A 24086-nucleotide genomic window follows, 5' to 3' on the forward strand; every position below is an offset into this window, starting at 1 on the left:
GCACCCCCCCCCCCCCCCCCCACCCTCTAATTCAATCCCATCTAGGGCCAATTTCTCAAACTCAAAGAAACCAGAACCTGTACCTTCTGAATAAGCTGATTTTGTGTTTACTGCACTTCAGGTGATCAATTTAATTCAGGATCATAAGTTTAGTAAAAGCATAAAGCAATGGCCAAAACATCATTGATTATCGCACAAGTTTGTCTTGGGGTGACAATGATATACATATTTAATGATATAGCAAAGTCATGAGTGACATTAACCAATAATCTAAAACTTCTAGGATGGAAATCTCCGCCAGATTTTCAGCTTTAATTAAAAATTAAGTGTCTAAGGTAAATGTCTGTCTCTCAATTCATAAGCTTATAACATAGGGAAATAAGAAAATCTTAGTGAATGCTAAATGGAGTTAGGCCACATGAGATTCCAGGTAATTAGAATAAGCTCCTGAATGAACTGCAGCATCAAAGGTTTTAGTCACTTCTTTAAAATCAAACCAGAAAATCACTAGAAACCATGTATAATCCACAATGAATATAATCAAATCCATAATAGACACAAAAGAAATGAATGACCAACTTTTCCATATACTAAAGCTGAAAACCAATGAAGGGAGTTTATTGCTCACATTAACTTATCTATTGGATCGCCTCAGAGCTTCAAAAAGGCCACAGCAGTTCCTCCAAGATGGACACAGGTTACGCTGTTGAAGGGATATGACAGGCTGTGAAAAAATTCAAAACAGAACACCGCCCATTCAGCGAAAAAATACGAAAGGGCAGAACGTTAGGCAAACTTTCAACATTGAATCCCAATAAAGTTACTGACCGGATCTCCTGTGCTTTCAGGAAAAGCATCGCTGCTTCCAACTACAGTAGTAGATTCGAAACTTTCCACAGTTTCATTGTCAACATTGCCAGATGATTCCCCAGTATTTTCCTTCAAAGCTGCCAGCTTCTCGTCCTCGATCCCCTTTGACACTGCCTCTGTCAAAGCTGGAGGAGCCGCGTTGTTTCCATCAAGAGATTGCAACACATTCTCCTCAATTCCCTTGGACACTTCATCTTTTACAGCAAGAGATGATCCATCTGTTGCATTCAATACCACTTCAGGTACTTCCGCATCATTCTGATCCGTGACAACTGAAGGAAACACACCAGTTTCTTTCAAAGGCACCAAAACCTTCTCTTTGGTTTCTTTCACTTCTACTTCAGACACATCATAGTTCTCAGATTTCTCCACCAATGCTTCAATAGTTTCAGCCAATTTTTCCTCCACAGACTCGGCCGACCCAACAGCTAAATTAACCACCTCTTTCTCCACCACTTCCAGTATCTCTGAATCCTCCACTTGAACTGTTTTCTCTTTAGCCTTTGCCTCTTCCTTTGAACTATTGCTGCCCTCTAAACTCGAATTATTCTCATCAATAGTTTCTTTCATAGACTCAGCAGTGCTATCAAGAACAACTTCTTTCACAAATTTATCCCCTGAATCGACCACCTCAACTTCCTCGAGAACTTCCTGTCGTTCCACAGTTTTGGTCTCCTCATTTTTCCCATTTGAAGCTTCCTCCATTTCGGTTTAAAACTACCTGTGTAACAGACAAAAGAAAATGCGTTTCTTTCTTTTCCTTCTTTCAGAAAGATATGTACATGGAACACAATAGTTATGGGGTTTCTGTGGAGACCATAAATTGTTTATGTAAATGGAATTCCAGGTCGAGAATTCCTCCACAAGTTAATCAAAATAAGAAAGAAAACAAGAACTGATGGAAACAAGTCAAAAAATAGAGTGAATTCTAAAAATATCAGCGAAAGAAAACAAAAAATCACAGAAAAGAAAAAACCTGGGATGATAGAGAAGGAGATACGAGTACCTTGAAGCAGAATAGTAGATGGAGGAGGATAGGAGATGACAAATTGTACAATCACTGCTGTTCTCTTTAGACTCCAAGTCTTTGACCGGTTGGTGTGCTTATGTACTAGGAATTTGAAGGGAGAGAATAGAATGGTAGATGGTGATGATTGAAGATGGAAATTAAAACGGCTGACATCTGGCAGCTTTTGGAAACTGGAAAGGCGGGGGGGTTTATTTAAGCACAGCAAGAGCAGCCGAGCCAAATTCACAGTGGACTTGGACATGACTTCCTGTCGTATTGTCCGATGCTAAAATGCCACAACTTGGACCTTTCTCTTCTATCACTCTTCTTGCCCAATTGTCTGCTGCCATTTTACACAACCTCTTGTTTTTGTTATTGAACCAGTCCTAAGCCCAATATATTACCGACAGTGTTTGAACGTAATTGACTAGATCATGTAGGCCGGGCTTACATCGTGTGGGTAATTTACCCTAGGACCGTTCTGTGGAAGAATTCAAAGTGAGAGCAAGATTTCAGAAAACAGTTCAATAACTACCTCCAAAATAGCCGAGCGTTATTTGTTGATCAATTTAAATACCTACTTAGGATCCTGTTGCTGTAATTGCAAGGCAAAGAAACAAAAGGTTATGAGAGACGTCTTTTTGCTAACAACAGAGATTGACCTGTGTTGGAGGCATAAAATTTATATTTTGATGTGAAATACGTCAAATTATCTAGAGCAAGCGTCATGTATACCATATAAAGGGAATAAATGTCAGTGTCTGCTATAAAGCAAGTATATAGTACCATTCATGCGTGATTATTGATTACTCCTGGCAAATTTAGAGGACTGGAAGGTGGGCCGACAGGAGTTTCGATGCTTTTAATTTTGATTTTGGTCAGTTTCTTGTACTTGACCAGTGCGTTAACAGCACGATTACTTCTGATGCACACCACAGTTTCATCAAAATGCTGATTGGAGGATGTGTTGATCGAATGTTTTATTTTTAATGCCAAGGTAACAGATGGGTTGTACAGCGTGTAAAGAATCAGAAAGTAACTTAAGATGAATTAAGAAATTGAATTGCTTCACATTACATTATTTATATCTGCAGAAAGAATAAAGAATTTCGTGTTCCAATTAAATTTTAGCATGTAGCTTCTTCAAAGGAATCTTGATCGCTTGCATTCAGCTGGGATACCCTGAGGGAATCGTTTCAAGTCGGTGCAGTAGTTGTAGATCATGTACTTCTGCTGCACCCATCGAAGCCTGTTGCGGCCGGAGGCATCAAGAGCTTGCACTTGCCAGGTACTGTCCTCCACGGAATTCGGGGATGTGGAGGTGCAAGATGATCCAGGTGACCGAACACAAGCGGTGGCTTTGAAATTTCTGTAAGAAGCAGTGAAAGGAGCTTGTGTCCAGTCAGTCTTCACAAGCCCCCCTCTCGTTGCCCAATCATCAGCATTCCAGAGACTCGAATAAATCCTCATGGGCTGCTTCGTCGGGAACGGCACTCCGATTGATTCCGAGTTGTGGAATACTCTTAGGGGGATGTTGTCCACCAAGAAACTGAAGCATACCAAATTGCAAATTAGTATTCGAAAATTCAGTAATCGCAACGAGACAGAAGTACTGAGGTGAGCGTATGTTTGACTTACATTATTCGTTGCTGGTTCCACACAATAGAGTAGGTGTGGAAAGCCTTGGTGGGATCAAACCAGAGATAAAACTGCTGTTCTTTGTTGCCTTTCCCTTGGGAGAACACATTGGTATGGAGAGTATATGGTTCTCCAGTTACATTGCCTAGAAACTCGAAGTCAATCTCATCGTGGGTCGGCCCTTGAGAAGATAGCTGCATAACAAGCAGGAAAATATGAGAAAACTCAAATTTACGAGTTACAGCAGAATTCAATCACAGTAGGAAGGACCGAGGCTTACATAGTATGTGGTGACAGTGCCAGCCGAGTTGCCCGATACTAGCTTGATTTGCATGTCGATTCGGCCGAACAAGTACTCATTCTTGGATCGGAAACCAGAACCAGAATCCTTGTCAAGAGATAGTGTGAGAAGTTGGCCACCATTTAGTATCTTAGCACGTTGATCGCCCCAGGTGATGTCAAAATCTTGGAAGAAATTGCCACCCATGGAGGCTACCACTAGACAAGCAAGTAACAGAGCAAACAGAAGCATTGAGGGGAGCTTACTAGGACAAGAGAATGGCATCTTTCCTTTTCTAACGGAGGGAGATGGAGATATCTTGAGGATAAGGAGAATTCTAGATTTGTATTCTGTGATGTTAGAAGTGCAGTTTGGTTCCTTTATATAGGCCATTTCCGGACTGTAACCTTTCCTGGTTGACATAACCATCCGCTGGAGAGAACTAGCGTTTTTTTATTCTTTTAGAACTGTTGACAGAGTTGCAAATTAATGAGTGGCAGAGGAAGAAGCTCGGAAACTACAAAATCGTGTTTTTTTTTGTCTTTGGCTGAAGAGGAGATCAGTGAAGCATTTGAAATAGGGGAAAGGTTATCTTGGGCTAATTACGACCAAGACCATGCGATGAGAACATATAATAAATTAATTGAATATCAGATTTATGACTAAATGACGGTGAGTTCATAACTTCCACATGCATAGATAGGGCTCAAAACAGCTTTATCACGGGAGACACTAGACAATATGCGTTGGGTGGAATATCAATCTAAGTGTATTATACTAGGTAATGTCACACGTAATACGTTACGTTGGAGGTATAACTAGTTCGGTATGCTGTGATATGGCCCGCATATTAAATATTTTTATTTTTATAAAAAAATTATATATGTAATTTTTTAAATATAATTTTATAATTCAAAAAATTTAAAGGTAAATTAAAAGGTTTACGAACATATATAATTAAATAAACCGAAAACTATGTAAATAAATAAATAAAAAATAATTAATTATAAACAATAAAAAAAAATAAAACTTGAAAAATCAAAAGATAAATATTGATCATGATATTTAAACTTGCAAGATGAGATATTTAGTTGATTATATTTTTTTAATTTTTTTATTAAAATTTATTTTTATTTAATCAAATGATAATAGAAATAGACAAACATATTAAATTAATTTAATAAAAAAAAAGAATAATATGCAAGGCTACTCATAGAAAATAAATATTTTTTTATTTTAAAAAAATAGTTTATCCATACCAAAGATAAAAAAAAAAAATTATAGATGAATCTGAAAAACCTCTTCAAAAATTAAACGCATAATAAAAAATCACCATTATTTAAAAGAGATTCTCTAAACAAAATAAAAGAGAAGAAAAGTATTAATGTAAATATAATTAAGTTTTATAAAAAACTAAAAAAAAAAACATCAATTGAAATAAAAAATTAAAAAAAAAATGGTCAGATGTTGTTAGGCTTAGCAAACTGGGAAAGCCCGTCTGGCTCATTTTATTAGGGCCCGTATGATTGGGCTTTTTTGTTTAACTACACCCGGGGTAGATGACTTTTGTCCACTTCATTTTTTTAAAAAAAATCAGATAACACATCGTCTGTTTTGCTTAGATTTTAATCATTGTGATGACCGAAAAATCGAGCTCAAGATTCTTTTGACCTAAAATATTTTAGAAACCATGATAAACCTATTTATAGTCTCAAAAAACTCAAAAAGATCATCCAAAAAACCGAACTCATCTTGAAACCAAAAATCAACCCTAGCTAATTTGAACTTCTTTCATCAAATCGAATAATTTGACTCCGTTATAGTCTATTTTGATGGGTTAAATCGGTGTTAATGATATATTTCTTTCTCTATGGCTAGAATTTAATGATCTCTCTCTCTTAACTAGGAACAAAAAAATAACAAAAATAAAATTTTGTATCAAAATAAAATTGAAAAAATATTAAGAAATCAAAATTGTGTAATTTACGTGATTGTTTAAGTTAGAGGAACAAAGAGCATCTTTTTCGAAACTTATAGCACGCCATTCATGTTTATTGTGTTTTTCATTTTAGTCCTCCTTTTCTAATCTTCTCTTTTCATAAGAATTCAAAATCAATTACTCTTTAATTATAACTAAATCATCCCAAAAAAATTTAAGGATCAAATTAAAAAATTAAAAATTTTAAATAATCTATCCATGTTAAAATACGAGAGAATGAATAGTAAAGGCAAGAAAGGATAAATAGTATAGGCAATGTACAGTGAAAATATTATACCATTTAAATTATAGGTAATCATTCTTTAAACATTAAAAAAAACTAGATGATCAAAAAACAAATATAAGAAACATGGAATCAATTTTTTTTTTTTTTTAACATAGTGATGTATTGAACCAATTGGGTTAACTTTTGTTAACCTATTAAATTTAAGATTTAGTTTTTGAGACCATGATAACATTTGAAAAGCAAACTTGTGATTTATATCATGAACTTTACTGGGTTCAAATGTATTTTTTTTTTAATTTAGTTATATAATAAAAAACTTTAGGACCAAAATACTTAAAAATCACCTCTTGTACGGTGAAAAATAAAAGATGCTGAATTTTTTGTTTTAGTTTAAAATTTTACTTTTAAAGCTTTAATTATTTTTAATTAATAAAATAAAATCTTATTGTATTAAATCAAGTATGAGCTTAACATGAAAACAATTCTTCTACATTGTGAAAACCTTATATCAACTTTTTTTTTATATAATTATAATTATATAATTTTCTTTTGAATTTTTTTCTTGTTGACATGTGTTAAATAGTTTAAATATTTTATTTGTTTGAAAATGACAAAAAGATTTAATTTTTTGGGTAGAATTATTGTGTTTTGGTTGAAGGGTAATGCTGTAATTTGGTTAATATGCATGTGTAAAACTAAAATTTACCAAAAATAAAAAGGAATGTACTAAAAAAATGAAAAACAAAAAGTGTGTAAAAAATATTGGAAAAACATCATCATGCTTGAACCCCTGCAATCTTAGGTAATGTTATGAAACGCTGTTAAAATTGTATTTTTTAAAAATTTAAATTTTTATGTTTTTAGATTATTTTGATATGTTAATATTAAAAATATTTTTTTAAAAAAATATTATTTTTAATTTATTTTTAATTAAAAAATACTTTGAACCGCAATCACTATTACATTTCTAAACATTCATTTAAATAAAAAAGTTTTAGGTTGTTCTCTTCATTACTCATGCATACATAGTGAGCATTTCAAACTTATGCCTTATGTTCCTTTTAAGTGTATTCTTGTGTTTTGGAAAGAAAAAAAAAGTAATAATCACATCTTTTGATATAATAGATAAGGTGTTGGTTTTTTTTGTTTAGAACTCGGCTATAATAATGATGACTATTTTTTTTTTTGTGAAAAATATGTTTTTATTTATTTATTATGGCTCAAAAACATCTTAGAAAACATTTCCAAAACCTTGAAAAACTTTTTTATCATGATAAACAATCCCTAAAACAACTTAAAAATACAAAATCACGAGAGAATATTTCTCTCTCAACATTGCTTTGAATGTTTATGAGAAAGAAGTTTCTCATATACGACGTTTAAATAGACACAATGTATTTGAATTAATAGTTTCTTAAACTTGGTTGTATGTTACACTTTTCGGATTAGATCATCACGCTATCACGATTATATGCATAAAAAAAAGACAGTCTTCACATATTAATCAATCAAGTTTGAGTTTGTAATTCATTACCTTAAAAGTAAATGAAAAAAATTATTAATATTTTTTATGCAAGATTTAACATGATGGGAATTAATACTTGAAATCATTATACTCTTGGAGCAAATAAGAAAAAAAAAAGAATTTAAAGAATCTTAATTGAATATCCATGAGATCAAGACACTAACAATCTAAACTTAATAATGAGTTTTTTCTAGCACAAAGAAACTTACGCAAGAGGTTTTAAGGAGAATTATTTATTCTTAGTTATTTTTATTTTTTCTATATAATTTAAAAAATTAAATATTATGCTTAATAATTTTATTTTTTTGTTTAATTTAGAAATCTTTATAATAACTCTATAGTTATTTATTAGCATCGTTTTCTCTTTAAGGTAGACACAGAACAAGTATAAAAAGGATTTTTATTTTATTTTGTATTTCAAGAGATTATTTTAGAATAAAATATTTGGTGATAAAATTTTTACTTAGAATTTATATATGGTGATCATGTATTGCTTGTAATTATTGTTTTTCTTGTATTGTTTTATTTGCGCTAATTAAATAAGTTTCTATTGGAAGAAAGCTTATATAAGTTATATATAATTTTTCACTCCACCTAAAAGAAAGACTCGAAATTTATATATTATGGATAACTTATGAGCCATCAAACTAACATTATTAATATCGATTAATTTTAACTAGATATATTAATATCTTTTAAATATATCTAAAGCTAACTTAATTATTTAGGATTATATATATATATATATATATATATTTGTCCCTCAAGTTAGTAGTTTTTAGTTTAAAAATTAAAATCTTTCTTAATAAAAGTTTCCAATCTCACCCAACACCTTTTTTTCAAATTGAGAAAAAAAATCCAATAAGTTGAAAAGGAAATTGGAATCAATAAAAGGGCCAAGTTACCAATATATTTAAGAAAAACTATTAATTGATAATACTTTTTGAAACCACAGGAGTTAAATTTTATTAAACTACAATGACTAAGTATTAAGTTATAATTAATTGGAAGAGAAGAACATGATTGGTGATTAAGTATTCATTTACAAACAAAATTTTGCTGAACTTTTTTTCACTGTGAGCACCTTTAATAATGTGTTTTGTAAAGAGGACGTTTAGTTGTGTATTTCAAATATGTCTATGAAAAAAATTGAAAATTATTTTTTATTTTAAATTAATTTTTTTAATATTTTGATATACAGTTATTAAAAATAAATTAAAAAATAATAAAAATATTATTTAATATATTTTCAAACAAAAATATTTAAAATAAACTCCGTGCCAAAGTACTAAAAAGTGAAAGCCGCCGCATTTCTTCTGGACTCCCAAAATCAATTGTCTGGTTGCCAGCTTAAACACAGTTTTAGAGCACGGGACTTAGTGCAAAACATGGTCCCACCCACATGTTCGTGTATATGTTGGATCAAGATTAGTTGTAATAACGAGGAATCAAGTAGAGGATAAAGAATTAAAAATGATTTATTTAATGTTTCATTAATTTTTATTTGCAAAAAGAATAAAGAATTAAAGTTAATTTGTTTCACATTACACTGACATACATTTGCACAAAGAATAAAGAATTTTCATAATCTGGAACATTCATCAATGTCTAGCTTCTTCAAAGGAATCTTGATCGCTTGCATTCAGCTGGGATACCCTGAGGGAATCGTTTCAAGTCACTGCAGTAGTTGTAGATCATGTACTTCTGCTGCACCCATCGAAGCCTGTTGCGGCCGGAGGCATCAAGAGCTTGCACTTGCCAGGTACTGTCCTCCACGGAATTCGGGGATGTGGCGGTGCAAGATGATCCAGGTGACCGAACACAAGCGGGGGCTTTGAAATTTCTGTAAGAAGCAGTGAAAGGAGCTTGTGTCCAGTCAGTCTTCACAAGCCCCCCTCTCGTTGCCCAATCATCAGCATTCCAGAGACTCGAATAAATCCTCATGGGTTGCTTCGTCGGGAACGGCACTCCGATTGATTCCGAGTTGTGGAATACTCTTATGGGGATGTTGTCCACCAAGAAACTGAAGCATACCAATTGCAAATTAGTATTCGAAAATTCAGTAATCGCAACGAGACAGAAGTATTGAGGTGAGCGTGTGTTTGACTTACATTATTCGTTGCTGGTTCCACACAATAGAGTAGGTGTGGAAAGCCTTGGTGGGATCAAACCAGAGATAAAACTGCTGTTCTTTGTTGCCTTTCCCTTGGGAGAACACATTGGTATGGAGAGTATATGGTTCTCCAGTTACATTGCCTAGAAACTCGAAGTCAATCTCATCGTGGGTCGGCCCTTGAGAAGATAGCTGCATAACAAGCAGGAAAATATGAGAAAACTCAAATTTACGAGTTACAGCAGAATTCAATCACAGTAGGAAGGACCGAGGCTTACATAGTATGTGGTGACAGTGCCAGCCGAGTTGCCCGATACTAGCTTGATTTGCATGTCGATTCGGCCAAACAAGTACTCATTCTTGGATCGGAAACCAGAACCAGAATCCTTGTCAAGAGATAATGTGAGAAGTTGGCCACCATTCAGTATCTTAGCACGTTGATCGCCCCAGGTGATGTCAAAATCTTGGAAGAAATTGCCTCCCATGGAGGCTCCCAGTAGACAAGCAATTAACAGAGCAAACAAAGGCATGGAAGAAAGTATACTCGAACAAGAGAAAGAAGACATCTTTATGTTTCTAAGATATGGAGATGTATATACTAGCTGCTAGCTAGAGATTATGAGAGAGCAAAATGTTCTGTGTGAGGTTAGAACTTTGAGCTTGAGTCCCTTATATAGTTGTTTTCATAGGCAGGAACCTATCCTAGTTGATTGAAAATTAGTTATAGCTGGCAAATATTCACAATCTTGGAGGACTGGAGACAGGCTTGCAAAGCTAATCGAGGAAGTAGCCCAGGAAAGTGGAAAAAAGTGGGTGTATGTGAAAGTGAAGTGGTATGCGCTGTTTGACTAACAGAGACAAAACAGTGTCCATACATACAAATACATAATGAATGGCAGCGGCATAGCAAAGAGCTGGCTAAGCTTAAAAGTATTTTATCCAACTGGAGACAGAAAATACAACACGCGTTGGGTGGTTTGTGTGCAAGTGGCGTTTCCGGTTCTGAACGTGCTTTAGATCAATCATCAACGGGCTTCACTTGACTCGCGTGAGTTTATAAAGTGCTATTAACTGCCCTGTATCTTGAAATTCCAAGCAGCGCTTTCTTTGTTGCCTGCTCTTCTTTTTAACTTTTCAATTGTTTTCCATAGCATGCTTATCTTGAATGTGTCTTTTTGTCAAATTGAGGCCTGGATGCCAATTATCTAAAAGCTTGCCCGGTTAAAGCTTTATAGCAATCAATGCTGGAAGAACTACAACAATTCAAAAAAAATAAAAAAATAAAAAATCAGATTTAAAGACTAGGATTTTAATTATAACTTACCATTTTTTTATTAAATGGAAGTTAATTTATTTTGTGAGAAAATTACGATAAATCTAAAATTTAATGGGCTAAAAAACCTCTAAAATGCCCAAAAAATATACTTATGGGCTTGGGCTACCATACCTGAGTCTAACTACTACAAAGGTGTATGGACGTGACTTGCCCATCAAATTAGGTGTGTTGCCTAGCACCTTTGGTGTGGGCATGCATCTTAGCATGTATATGGACTCGGGCTCTCACATTCAAGCCTAATGGTTCAAAAAGTGTATCTTAACCTATTTTTCACCTCTAATGGATCCAAGTAACTTATTCAAGCCTAATACTCCTTTAGAAATTTTACTAGGACTCTATATAAATCTTTTAATATTTTATACTAGTCCAATATATATTATTTTAAGTAGAATACAATTCAAAATATCACAAATATGAAATTACACTTTAGCTCTTTCTCTTTATAACCTGCCCCACAAATTAGATGTGCTGCCTAGCACCTTTAGTAGTGGGCATGCATCTTAGCATATATATGGATTCATGCTCTCACATTCAAGCCTAATGGTTCAAACAGTACGTCTCAATCTATTTTTCATCTCTAATAAACTTAGGTAACTTGTTCGAGCCTAATACTCCCTTAGAAATTTTACCAGGACTCTATATAAGTTTTTTAATATTTTATATTGATCCAATACATATTATTTTAAGTAGAATACAATTCAAAATATCACAAATTTAAAATTACACTTTAGCTCTTTCTCTTCATAAAAAACAAGACTCATAAGCTATAAATACACTATAAATCCTTTAAATGTTATATTCATAATCTCTTCATTCGCAATATTTATAATATACATATTTTCAAAGTCTATCTCTCTAAAATATTATTGAATTTTCTCTCTCTAAAAAGATCCTTACTTAAACATTTGAGAGTCCCTGAAGTTACAAAAAATAAAAAAAACCTTTTGCAGATACCAACTACATTGATTTACCATGCACCACCAGCTACCAACCACCCAGGCCTTCCATATCAAGTAACCAGACACCTTAACTAGGAAGAATCGATCAGATTTCTTGAATTAAGAAATGACTTAATCATCCAACACATAAGCCTTATTCCTAAGCTATTTGAATATGTTTTTATACCTCATCATTTGGCGTTGTCTGTAGGAATTAATAAAAAAAAAACCATCAGTTTCTTATTAAAACTTGTTTTGACATTTTCAGGTTATTTCATAGCATACAACCAAGACACACTTAGGTTAGAACATGAGACAAATATACCTATTACTATAGACACTTCTACCTAACAAGACCTTCAGCAACTCATCAATCAGGTGTAACTCTTCACTTAGGCTATATTTGCAACTCAATAACAAAATCAAATCTTGCCACCTTAATAAATCTTGACACCCTTATTAACACACAATGCCCTAACTTCATGGCTACCAGTCATACCTAACGCCTGTAGATAATTACATTACCTAGAGGAGACTAGAAAAAATGACATTTATGAGAGTCTCTCAAGAGGTCACTTATGTCATTGTGATACCCATGTATAAAGCCATAGTTTAAATGTATCCCCTAACAATTGTGAGATGAACATTGGTTATCATAATCATCATTCCATACCAAACTCCTCAGGCTCTCAACAACCTAACAGATAGAGGACTAAGAGAAGATTTGTACATGAGCATACCCAAAAGAATGTTTACAGCCCAAATCAGTAGAGGGGTTCTCATTTATCCAAACAAGTATTAAATACTCAACTCTCTAAAAATTATATTTCTATAAAAATAAATATGGATAACTATGATGGTTTAGCCTACCTCAGAGAGCATGTATAGAATATTCGCGATAGCTTAAAATTAGTAATTTATGATAGTGACTCAATGTGCAAAATCCTTCACACAATCTTTTAGGGGTCTAAGTGTGCATGGTATAATAATTTAGAGTCAAGCTTCATTGAAAGGTTCGGTAACTTCTGCACCAAGCTAACGACACACTTCAACACCAACATACCCACTAAGAAAAGCTTCATGAAGTTATTTGGTGTTATTACAAAAAAAAAGTGTCTGCACAAGTATATTGGAAGAGGTTTAATGAGGAGATGCTCAAGATATACTAATTATTTAAGTTAATAGCCTTAAAAGCCTTGATAATAAGGGTACGTGAACATGTTATCTGGAGAAAACTTTATGCCTTACTAGACATAAGCTTGCTCAAGGTAAAACATGTTATAGAAAACCATACACGGATGGAAGATGTTAGGTTGTTATGACACAAACCTTTTTTTTCTTATAAAACAACCAATGTGAAGGACATTTCAAGTGAAATCATTATCCTAGTATAAATGAAAGCTTAAGGAAAAACCATGAAGGACCAACCCATGAGTATTTAGTGTATCCTAAAGATTTATAACTCTATTGAATCAAAATATGATCACTTATTCAAAGTTACTAGGACAGTTAAAGCAAATATATTAACTTCATTTCCAAGACATGTCCTACATAAGAATCTCCCTTATACCTATCACTCATATCATCTGAAGATGAATAACCCTAATAGGAATATAATTTTATTTTTAAAATAAAAATAATATATCTTTAACATATATTTTCTATCAACAAATCTCTAGTGGGGGCTTTCAGACATTTTTCTAAGGAAGTGATTGATTTGGTTTTCCTAGTATAATAATATCATTCTTCTTGAAGACAATTAACTTGGTCTCCTTAAAAAAATAGCCCTATAATATTCAAGAGATGGGTACCAGATTTCTCTATTGCAATAAAATCATTCTGCAGGTGATGCCTAAAAACCTCTCTCAAATCCACCAGTGGTTGATTTTGGATCCTATATTCTCCAGTATAATCTCGGATTGGTACATTTTTCATATGATGTCTATGGGTCTCTCACTAATTTACTAAGGGTTGATTTCGGATCTCTAACTCTCCAATATAGTCTCAGGCTGACATATTCGTTATGTGATGCCTAAAAACCTTTCACCAACTTGTTAAGAGGTTGATCTTAAATCCTTTATTCTCTAGTAGAATCTCAAACTGATATATTCTTCAAGTAAAGCCTAAAGATCTCTCACCAATTCACTAGAGATTGATCTTGGATCTCCTATTATCTAGTGTAGTCTTAGACTAATATATTCTCCAAATGATGTGAGAAAACCTTTCACTAATTTGTTAGGGATTGATCTTAGATCTCTTGGCTCTCCAATACAGTATTAGACCGATATGTTCTCTAGGTGATACCTAAGAGCCTCTCACCAATTTGTCAGGGGTTGATTTCAAATCCTCGATTATCAAGTACAGTCATGAACTTGCATATTATTTAAGTGATGCTTAAAGGCCTCTCACCAACTTGCTAATGGTTGATCTCGGAATCCTATTTTTCAGTCTAATCTTGAACTAGTATATTCTCTAGGTGATGCCTAAAGGTCTCTTACCTTCAAAGGTTGATCTTAAATCTCTCATTCTCTAACAGATTTTAGATTAACACTTTAAATAATGCCAAAAGGCTTCTCACTAATTCGGTATAGATTTATCTTGGATCTCTTACCTTTTCAATAAAGTCTCGGACTAATATATTCTCTAAGTAATGCTAAAAAGCCTTTCACCAATTCACCAAAGATTGATCTTGAATCTCCCACCTCTTTACTATAGTCTCGGACTAGCATGACTCTCTAGAGGGGTTCCCAAGATTTATATTATCATCAAGGATGATATTAGATCTCCTACTCTTAGGTATAATGTATCTCTAGTAGGGGCTCTCATGCTTCATTTCATCACGATGAAGGCCACAAGCCACCTACTTTTAGAAAACAACCACTCTTCAATGAGGGGCTCTTATGCCCAATGCTATTCTAGTGAGGTCACATACATCCCACACTTCAATATGACCACTCTTTAAGGGATGAACATGGTTTTTTTAGTGCAATAGCACCACCTTTCATGAGTCTTTCCCCTCCGGTCTCTTAGAAAAATTTCTAACTATAGGCATTTACATCGATCCATCATCTCTGCCCTTGAGAAATTTTTCTAAATATAGGTGTCAATATAATTTCATCCCCCTAGCCATTTATAAACTTTCTAAGTACAAGCTTTACCCTTTATAAGTTCCCCTAAGCCTCTTAAAAAACTTTCTAAGTTGAGGCTCCACTTTTCATAATTTCCTCCTAGTCACTTAGAAATTTTCTATGTATAGGTTCCTCTATGTTTTTCCTTTACTTAGAAATTCCTTTTAAAATCATGATGCATGTTATTACATACAGGCTCCCTGTTATATTACTCGAGGTTTTCACCCCTCTTTTCATATAAAGAAAACTAGATAAAAATTATCATACCAGGAATGTTTCCAAGTATTTGCATATAAATATTATAAAGAATTGTGAGATTACTAATAAACCCAAATTTACATGCCTAAACTCCCCCTAAAAAAAGGAAAAAAACTTCATGTGCTCAAGCTACCATGCCCTAGCCTAACTAAACCCAAGGTGTATGGGTCGGGTATGATAACCCAAACTCATACTAAGCATGCATCTTAGCACCCTTATGGGTTGAGGCTTCCACACTCAAACGTAACATGCTTGGATCCAAGTAATGCATCTGGATTCGTTTTTCAACTCTAATGGATTTTAGTAACTTGTTTGAGCCTAACTTTTCCTTGAAAATTTTTTGAGCTCTCGATATTTTATAATAATTCAATACATATTATTTTGAATAAAATACAACTCAAAATATTATAAAATTAAAATTACACTTTAATCTCTTCTTTTTACAAAAGACAACTTATAGGTTACAAGTATACAATGAATCCTTCAAACACTAGGTTTGTAATTTTTTTATTCTCAATAATTATAGCATATATATTTTCAGTATTTATGTCTAAAATATCATTATGTTTTTTTAAAATACTTATTAAGAATTTTCAAATCTATTATATATATATATATATGAACTTTTACGCATACTAGCCCCTAACATGTGGAAAGCCAGATACCAAAGATTCTAGGCCTGTGATTTTTCTTTAATTAGGAAAATTAGCAATAATATGAGGCTCAAAGCTCAAAGTATAATGGCACGTAGTTCTGAACGGGCCACAGCCACAGGCTGGCCTGCGAAATTAAAAATGCGGCTCTTTACTCCCTTCCCTTGGAAAAATGAATATGTACTTGTACTCCTCCCTTGCCCAACTGTTCTGTTCCAGTACCTCTTAACTTCCATGCCCATCGTTCCCATCTCAGAATCGTAGAGCCCACCTGCTTTTCCTGTTCGCATCACCAAACCCACTCCAAAAATATCTGTTGCCTCATTCTCCACCCTACAAGCAATTGTAAAAGCAACGACAAAGGCAAAAAGATTCCCAAACTAACGATAATAAAAGCTACCCTGAACCTGATCTGAACCTGTCATTTGTTGACCTATTTCACTATTCTTTAGACTAATACAAGCACTAAACAAATCCCAGAAACCAAAAACCAAAAACCAAGAAATTGGAGAGATAAGAGACACTCAAACAGGGAACCCTAGAAGACTTTTATCAAACATGTGGTGGAAAGACTTGAGAGCTACTTTAAGCCAAAGAATCAACGTTGAAGGAATTGGTTCGTCGGCTTCCGTGCTTGTTAAGGACCAGCATTTGGCTCTGCCTCATGTTTTAGTGCCTGATATAAGGTACATTGATTGGGGAGATTTGCAAAGGAGAGGCTTTAAAGGTGTGGTGTTTGATAAGGATAATACTATCACCGTGCCTTACTCTCTGACAATCTGGGGCCCTCTTGATGCCTCCATTGAGAGGTGTAAATCTGTTTTTGGGAATGATATCGCTGTGTTTAGTAACTCTGCTGGTAGCTTTGCCATGACCCTTTTGTTTTTTGATCTTTTTTGTTGCTTGCGATTTTATTTTTTGATGGTAGGCTACTAAGCTGTGTTCGTGTGCTGTTGCTGTAATGAGTCAGGTCTCTTCGAGTACGATCATGACGGTTCAAAAGCCAGTGCACTTGAGAAGGCAATTGGAATTAAAGTAATAAGGCACAGTAAGTTTCTTCTCTGCCAATTTGAGCTTTAATTTTAATGGAAAACTTATTATTTTTTATTTTTTATGGTTATGCAATTGGGAAGCTGACACTTTTTTTTTTTTGACGATTGTGAATGATTTGCTTAGTTAACATGCTGTCCATTGCACCACTTGAAAATATTAATCATTCGCATATTACACTACAGGGGTAAAGAAACCTGCTGGAACAGCTGAAGAAATTGAAAAGCACTTTGGATGCAAATCCTCACAACTTGTAATGGTATATGCAAACCACATGAGCTGCTTTGAGTTGTTGCTCTGGTTTCTTTTTGTTCATTGTATGTGAATAGTATACTTTTGTGATGCAAATTACAGGTGGGTGATCGGCCCTTCACAGACATTGTTTATGGAAACCAAAATGGCTTTTTGACGGTATTAACGAAGCCACTGAGTCTTGCGGAGGAACCATTCATTGTTAGGCAGGTTAGTTCATCTTCTATTTGAGACACTGAATTTGATTTTTTGGCATCCTTGAAAAATAAGAAAAACATGGGGAGTTGTATTTGAATAGATATATGCTATTTTCTATTTTATGGATGAAAATATCCTGCAAAAGGTTTCAATGTGAAATAAGGCTGTGTGAGTGTGGTGAATGTGATGCCATTAACAGCTTGTTGTTTTTATTTATCGGAGGATGTCACATTCTTTCAATAAGTTTTTAGTTGTATGCAGTTGAGGCTGTCCATTATTTGTCTTCTGTCCAGTGAGAAGTTTTTTTTTTTTTTTTTTTTTCCTGCATTGCTGATGGCTTGTCTTTCCCTTTGAAATATTCATCATTACCTCTGCTCTATCCCTCCTTGAAAATTGTACCTAGGTTTTCACTAATCCTCATGTGGTTCTCACTCCCTGGTCTTGCTTTTGTGATGCTTGCTGTGTTTTTTGCTTTTGTATCTTTGTTTATGATTTTTATGTCATTTAGGAGCAAAAGAATGTAGAACATTTATAGTAGCCTAACTCATTGATATAATGTGTTATAAGAATTTTCCTTAAGATGCCATGGAAGTTAAAATGGACTCGTGGATGTGACATGATAGCTGTACCTTATAAAGATAGCTATTTAAGTTGCTTTACCATACTGAGAAATTGTACATTTACATGTACTCATAGAACTACTTGAAAGATTAAACAAGATCTGCTTGACTGGTCTTCTGTATATTGTGTTTCTTCTTCCATTTTTTAGCTGAGGATTACTGCTGCTGCCTTGTAGCATGTGGCCCTTTTTACTTGTATCTACCTTTTTTATTTGTATATTTTGACTCTTAATTCTTCAAATAAAAGGAACAAAAGAAAAGATTGACATAATCTTTTTGGAACTGAAGCGGGCATTGCCTGCTTGTTACTTCTCATCAGTAATACTTTTGGTTCTGCATTGTTGAAATCTCAGAGAATTAGAGGAAAACGTTGTAGTTTGTTCTAGCTTCCACAGAATACTTGATTGATTGGATGAAACAAATGTTCACAGGTGCGGAAACTAGAAATGTCTCTTTTGGACTATTGGCTTAAAAGAGGAATGAAGCCAATCAGTCATAATCTACTACCAGATGCCATGGAATGTGTAAAAGATCCACCATCTTTGTAGGAAAACTTTGGTGCAAAATCTTGTAACTACCAATGATGCTCAGGTTATTTCTTGTCATCATTTATTTTTTATTTAATTGATGTCCATTATAACTTTTTGTGTCAATCACAATTTGAGTGAGAAATTTCCAAAAGAAAGACTGGTGATTGAAAGCCAAATCTTTTTAATTGATGAAGGCTCTATTAGATTGACAGATTTCATCTAGGAATGATCATAAACCATAGTCAAGCAATTTACAGGGCATTGTTTTTCTCCTATAGGAGAGTCGCTCATCTGGGGATGATTACCCTATTAGATTGACAGATTTTATCTTGGAATGATCATAAACCACAGTCAAGCAATTTACAGGGCATTGTTTTTTTCCTATAGTAGAGTCACTCATCTAGGGATGATTATCATCATCAAATATATACAATAGGTTGTTATTTATGCTGACATCATTATTTTTTTCCTTGCATTGTGAACTGTTACTTCAAGTTAGAGGACATGTTGACACCCATTTTCTTTTACTCTTCTAAATTTTCATGGTTAACTTGATGACATATAATTGTATACATACATGAGTGTGTGGATAGGTATGTAGACAGATACCCTACATAAGATGTGTGAGAGTTGTTTTCATGTTTTTTTTTTTTTTTTTTTTTTTTTTTGTTTTATCATTTAATATTTATTTAATTGAAGATTGAATTATATTTTTATCCAACTTTCCGTGTCCTTTGTTTTTTTTTTTTTTTGTTTGGGGGGGGGGGTTGTATTCTGGGAGAGAATCATCATGTTCTAGCATCTAACCTTTCAGACTCCATTTTCTATGAGATATTTGAAAAGAAAAACATTAATCTATATTCTTCTGCCAAGCCAGGATTTAGCTTTTAGACGTAATGAGATCGGGACTTGTGTGAGGAATAAATTATTTCCAAACATTCCATGATATTTGGAGTGGTGTTAGGGATAAAAGCCTTTGAAAACTGAACCATACAATGATGCTTTTTTCTTTCTGATACATGTTCTAGCATCTAATCTTACAGACTACATTTTCTATGAGTATTTGAAAAGAAAAATATTAATCTATATTCTACTAAGCCAGGATGTATCTTTTAGATGTAATAAGATTGGGAATTATGCGAGGAATAAATTATTTCCAAACATTCCATGATATTTGGAGTGGTGTAAGGTATAAAAAACCCTTTGAAAACTGGAGCATACAATGATGCTTTTTTCTTTCTGCTTGTTTTGGTTCTTTTTTTGTTATTCTATTGTCTTTTTAATCTAAGATTTTCTGCACAACTACTTTCTGTATTCTAGTACTAAGTTACTCTGTGATGAAAAATCACATGACCAGGTAAATCTAGGAAGGATGCGTCTGGTGATTTTAGACACCTTTAGGGATATTGAGGTATTAACCAATATTGTATTATTAGTATTAAATCTAGGGAAGATGGGACTGACATTTCTGGAGTCGGGCTACAAATTGAAAGAGTTTAGCTTAGTTTCATCTTGAAGTAGGCTGTGCTGGTAGCCTTTAGAATCTTTTGTGCTTGAAATGCTTGCTTATGTCCGTGCAAACATATATCAAGTTGAAAGAAAAGGTTTTTGTCCGGGCCTGCTATGAATACATTAGTACATTCTCAGACATCCTAAGAGATTATATATATGATTGTAGATGTGAGATCCAGCGCAAGATTAGCCCCCTCATAATGCTGTAAAAAGTAAAACCAAGTTTGTAGGACATGATTCTTTGAAGAATTGAACATTTGCGTGCAGAGTATCTAAATCTACTGTTGGTTCTACTCTAAAATGACTACTTAGAAACTTTGATGGGCATTCCATGGGAAGGGAATGGGAGAGGATCCATGGTGATTTGCTCATCAGGGCAGGGTAAGGACCAATTGTAAAGAGTTACAACATAGTGGATGAAGATGAGGATATTCAACTTTGCCAGTTGGTTTCCTGCGCCAAGTCTTGGTCCTCCTCCAAGGGGAAGGTAAAGCATACGGTGGAATTGGCTTTCTCAAATCTGCTTGGATTGAAAGTTAGAGGATCCTTGAAATACTCTTCATAGTAGTGGGTGCGGTATGTTGTCCACAGAACTTGCAGAAGACGGGATGAAATTAGATCTATGATGGATTATTTGTTAAGATATTTGAAGGCTAATTTCCGGTAAACATGCATTTTTCTGTTGCCGCATGTTTTCTCCAATATCTAGAATGCTTGTAATCAAGCCACCCTTGAACTGTGTTATATAAGGTTTTTTTCTTTTTTTGAGAAAGCATGAAGATTGGGCCATGGGTAATCTTTTCAATGGTTGAGCTTTGTTTTGTGCACCAGCATCAAGGAAAGAAGGATTCAGAGCTAATGCGCACCTTCCACCCTTGAGGAATAGTGAATCCTTCACATTCAATGTCAACGATGGCTTCTCTAAAGGAGGCAAAGATAGGAGGGAAAAGCCGCAAGCTTTCACGGGCAACTTGCCATGTACGTGTCATCTTCATGTCTTCCAATGTTAGATACCCTACAGGTTTCCTCTTGCTCATTATGTCAGCAATGTTCTGCCAAGAGTAATAATATACACCGAATTTAGTAGAATCATGGGAAGAAAGCGCTTCTTAAGTGAGGTCATTCAATTCACTTTCAAGTCTGAATTGTATTTATTTTCATGTAATTTGTCTTTGGGATGCCCCTCCGATTTTGGAAATTTTCTTTGTATCCTAAAGTACTGAAAGCAAGGAGTACCTTGAAGGAGGAGAGAATGGCAGTCTGGATGCTCAGCTAGCATTTTGAAAGTCATGGCAATGGCAAAGGATGTTGTATCATGAGCTGTAAACACTAGCAAAACCACATTATCAATAACCTTCTCTTCACTGATCTCCCCACGAATCATCCCACTCACCAGCTGGGAAAGTAATATTCCTTCATCACCCCCGAGCCCACTTTCCACCTCCTTCCTCTTCTCCCATGCCGCTTTAGTCAACATTTCTTTTCTCTTTCCTTGCTTTCTTAGATCTTGAAAACTTCAATCAAACAGGTGGTGCGAAAACTCCGTCCAAATCTCTCACAAAAGCATTCAGTGTTCCAGGCTAAAAATTGATCCCTGGCAAGCACTCCAAAACTATGGTAAATGTCAAGGCTTTGGTCGAATGGTAATGACTGATTTCATCACTTATATTCCAATTTTCATCTAGGTGGAACTGAACGGAGGCGCCATTTTTGGCACCAAAATCTCAAGCACTGCAGGCCCCAGTTGCTGGATATCATTCCACCAAGGCATCATGCCTGCCTTTGCTTTTCTTAGTTTGTCTTGCATGCCTGCCTTTGCTTTTCTTAGTTTGTTTTGTAACGCGGTAGTTATTATGATTATGATATTAAAAAATTATTTTATAAAAATTATTTTTAGTTGAGGTTAGTTCAGAAAAATATATATTTGGTTAAAATTGTAGTTAAAATTAAAGTTAAATAAAAAGTAGTTTAATATGTATAATAAGGTTAAATAAAAAATAGTTTAATATGTATAATTAAAAAATACTTTTCAAATTGAGGTTATAAAATACTTAAAAAAGTATTTATTTGATTTTTAATTTAAATATTACAGATTTAAATATAACTATTACATCATTAAATAAATAATACTTTATATTATATATATTTTTTTATTCCATTAACTTATCTATAATTTCATTATGTATGAAATTCATTCAATAAAAACTATGTATAATTTTCATGATTTTTTAAGTGTGCAACAAAATCAGGTAAAATATCATTAGAAATAAAATTAAAATTGCGATTAAATTCTATAAATGTTATGGTATAATGTGATTTACTTCTAATTTATATAATGTTATTGAAAACTATTTTTTTAAGTAAAACACAATAAAAAAAAATTTCACCAGATCCAACTATACAATGCATAGTGTAGACATTGTTCAACGGTGCTAAGTGAATTAATTCGATGGGAACTGTTCACTTTAATATTCTTTCTTCCATGGTTTAGGTCTTTCTTTCACCATTGAAAGTTGGGAATATTCTTTAAAAGAAACATCATTAAAGATCTCCTCACCAATCTAGAGCAATAAATCACGGGTTGACTGGTAAGCATCATTTTTTCACTGGTACTCTTTCTCTCATTTGTGCTCAATTCTCCCTTAATTTTTTGATTAGAACTATCCACCTCCATGCATGACAATCTCTTTGAATCAATACAAGTTTTCCTTTGTTGACAAGCCTTAGCCCTTTTCTTCATATTCATCTGTTTCTATAAGTTGATATCTTTGCCAAATTCATCTAACTTCATTGGCAAATTTGCTTGGTCTTTCAAGACAACTAAAGTAGCTGCTGCAACACTTTTTTCAAAGAGAACTAGCATAGTGAATTATTCACTCTGCATAAACACTACGGAAAAAGCAGATGAATGTTGCTTTCAGCGAACTAGCATTTGAAATGTTAACTGTGGTGGGTCTTACACATAGTAAATAACGTTTGCCATTTTACCAAATGATTTGTAAGAGGATGTTTGGGACTTCACTTGGGTAGTAAGGTACTTGGGTAGTAAGGTATGTAAGAAGATAAATTGAAAGTTGTAATAGCTTTCAAATATCATTCAATGCTTTATTTATTTAATTTTGACTTGATCAGATTTTAATTAATTATTTTAAATAATTAAATTTTAGCAATTAGAGTTTTACAAATCACAACATAACAATTAATTATTGGAATAGTTTGTTTAATGGAATCATAAAATGTCATGTATATAGTGGATCATAATTATAAATAACCTGAACAAATCACAACATAACAATTAATTATTGAAATAGTTTGTTTAATCAGGAATCATAAAATGTGAAAAGACATTCAAAACTAGGGATAATCATGTATACAGTGGATCATGAGATTTACTTCTAATTTATATAATGTTATTAAAAAATATTAAAAAATATTTTTTTAAGTAAAACACAAATAAAAAAATTTCACCGGATCCAATGATACAATGCATAGTGTAGACATTGTTCAACGGTGCTAAGTGAATTAATTCAATGGGCACTATTCACTTTAATATTCTTTCTTCCATGTTTTAGGTCTTTCTTTCACCATTGAAAGTTGGGAATATTCTTTAAAAGAAACATCATTAAAGATCTCCTCACCAATCTGGAGCAATAAATCACGGGTTGACTGGTAAGTATCATTTTTTCACTGTTACTCTTTCTCTCATTTCTGCTCAATTCTCCCTTAATTTTTTGATCAGAACTATCCACCTCCATGCATGACAATCTCTTTGAATCAATACAAGTTTTCCTTTGTTGACAAGCCTTAACCCTTTTCTCCATATTCATTTGTTTCTATAAGTTGATATCTTTGCCAAATTCATCTAACTTCATTGGCAGATTTGCTTGGTCTTTCAAGGCAACTAAAGTAGCTGCTGCAACACTTTTCTCAAAGAGAACTAGCATAGTGAAT

General features: G+C 33.7%; 4 protein-coding genes and 1 pseudogene across 7 annotated transcripts in view; 1 reads left to right on the top strand and 4 right to left on the bottom strand.

Annotated features, from left to right (window-relative positions):
• Window positions 1–2074, bottom strand: part of LOC105139870 (uncharacterized) — a 3321-nt gene extending 1247 nt beyond the window's left edge. Inside the window, exons 1-3 of one of the 3 annotated variants that reach the window (XM_011046499.1) lie at window positions 1847–2074; window positions 829–1591; window positions 629–724 (exon numbers count right to left, since the gene is read on the bottom strand). In XM_011046499.1, coding sequence (XP_011044801.1) covers window positions 635–724; window positions 829–1575 — 837 coding nt within the window. In that variant the 5' untranslated portion in view covers window positions 1576–1591; window positions 1847–2074 and the 3' untranslated portion in view covers window positions 629–634. The other 2 variants (XM_011046500.1, XM_011046498.1) reach the window with 2 other exon arrangements.
• An 831-nt stretch (window positions 2075–2905) lies between these two features.
• Window positions 2906–4257, bottom strand: LOC105139872 (brassinosteroid-regulated protein BRU1-like). Its single transcript, XM_011046503.1, has 3 exons — window positions 3798–4257; window positions 3518–3711; window positions 2906–3428 (listed from the first exon to the last, which is right to left on the bottom strand). Exons 1-3 carry the CDS (start codon window positions 4224–4226, stop codon window positions 3023–3025), a joined length of 1029 nt encoding a protein of 342 aa, XP_011044805.1. The 5' UTR covers window positions 4227–4257; the 3' UTR covers window positions 2906–3022.
• Window positions 4258–9013: 4756 nt separating this feature from the next.
• Window positions 9014–10322, bottom strand: LOC105139871 (brassinosteroid-regulated protein BRU1-like). Its single transcript, XM_011046502.1, has 3 exons — window positions 9939–10322; window positions 9659–9852; window positions 9014–9570 (listed from the first exon to the last, which is right to left on the bottom strand). Exons 1-3 carry the CDS (start codon window positions 10224–10226, stop codon window positions 9165–9167), a joined length of 888 nt encoding a protein of 295 aa, XP_011044804.1. The 5' UTR covers window positions 10227–10322; the 3' UTR covers window positions 9014–9164.
• A 6120-nt stretch (window positions 10323–16442) lies between these two features.
• Window positions 16443–21224, top strand: LOC105139874 (probable phosphatidylglycerophosphatase, mitochondrial). 2 transcript variants are annotated; one of them, XM_011046505.1, is made up of 6 exons: window positions 16443–16700; window positions 16944–17021; window positions 17209–17282; window positions 17378–17485; window positions 18525–18684; window positions 20967–21224. In XM_011046505.1, exons 1-5 carry the CDS (start codon window positions 16532–16534, stop codon window positions 18639–18641), a joined length of 546 nt encoding a protein of 181 aa, XP_011044807.1. In that variant the 5' UTR covers window positions 16443–16531; the 3' UTR covers window positions 18642–18684; window positions 20967–21224. The 2 variants fall into 2 exon arrangements, with proteins under 2 accessions (XP_011044807.1, XP_011044806.1); XM_011046504.1 differs by lacking the exon at window positions 18525–18684 and having other exon boundaries at window positions 16443–16832.
• Window positions 21225–21239: 15 nt separating this feature from the next.
• Window positions 21240–21936, bottom strand: LOC105139873 (cytochrome P450 716B1-like; annotated as a pseudogene).
• Between the last annotated feature and the right edge of the window lie 2150 nt (window positions 21937–24086).

The sequence above is a fragment of the Populus euphratica genome, unplaced genomic scaffold, assembly GCF_000495115.2.
Source record: "Populus euphratica unplaced genomic scaffold, PopEup_1.0 scaffold185.1, whole genome shotgun sequence".
Taxonomy (NCBI): Eukaryota; Viridiplantae; Streptophyta; class Magnoliopsida; order Malpighiales; family Salicaceae; genus Populus; species Populus euphratica.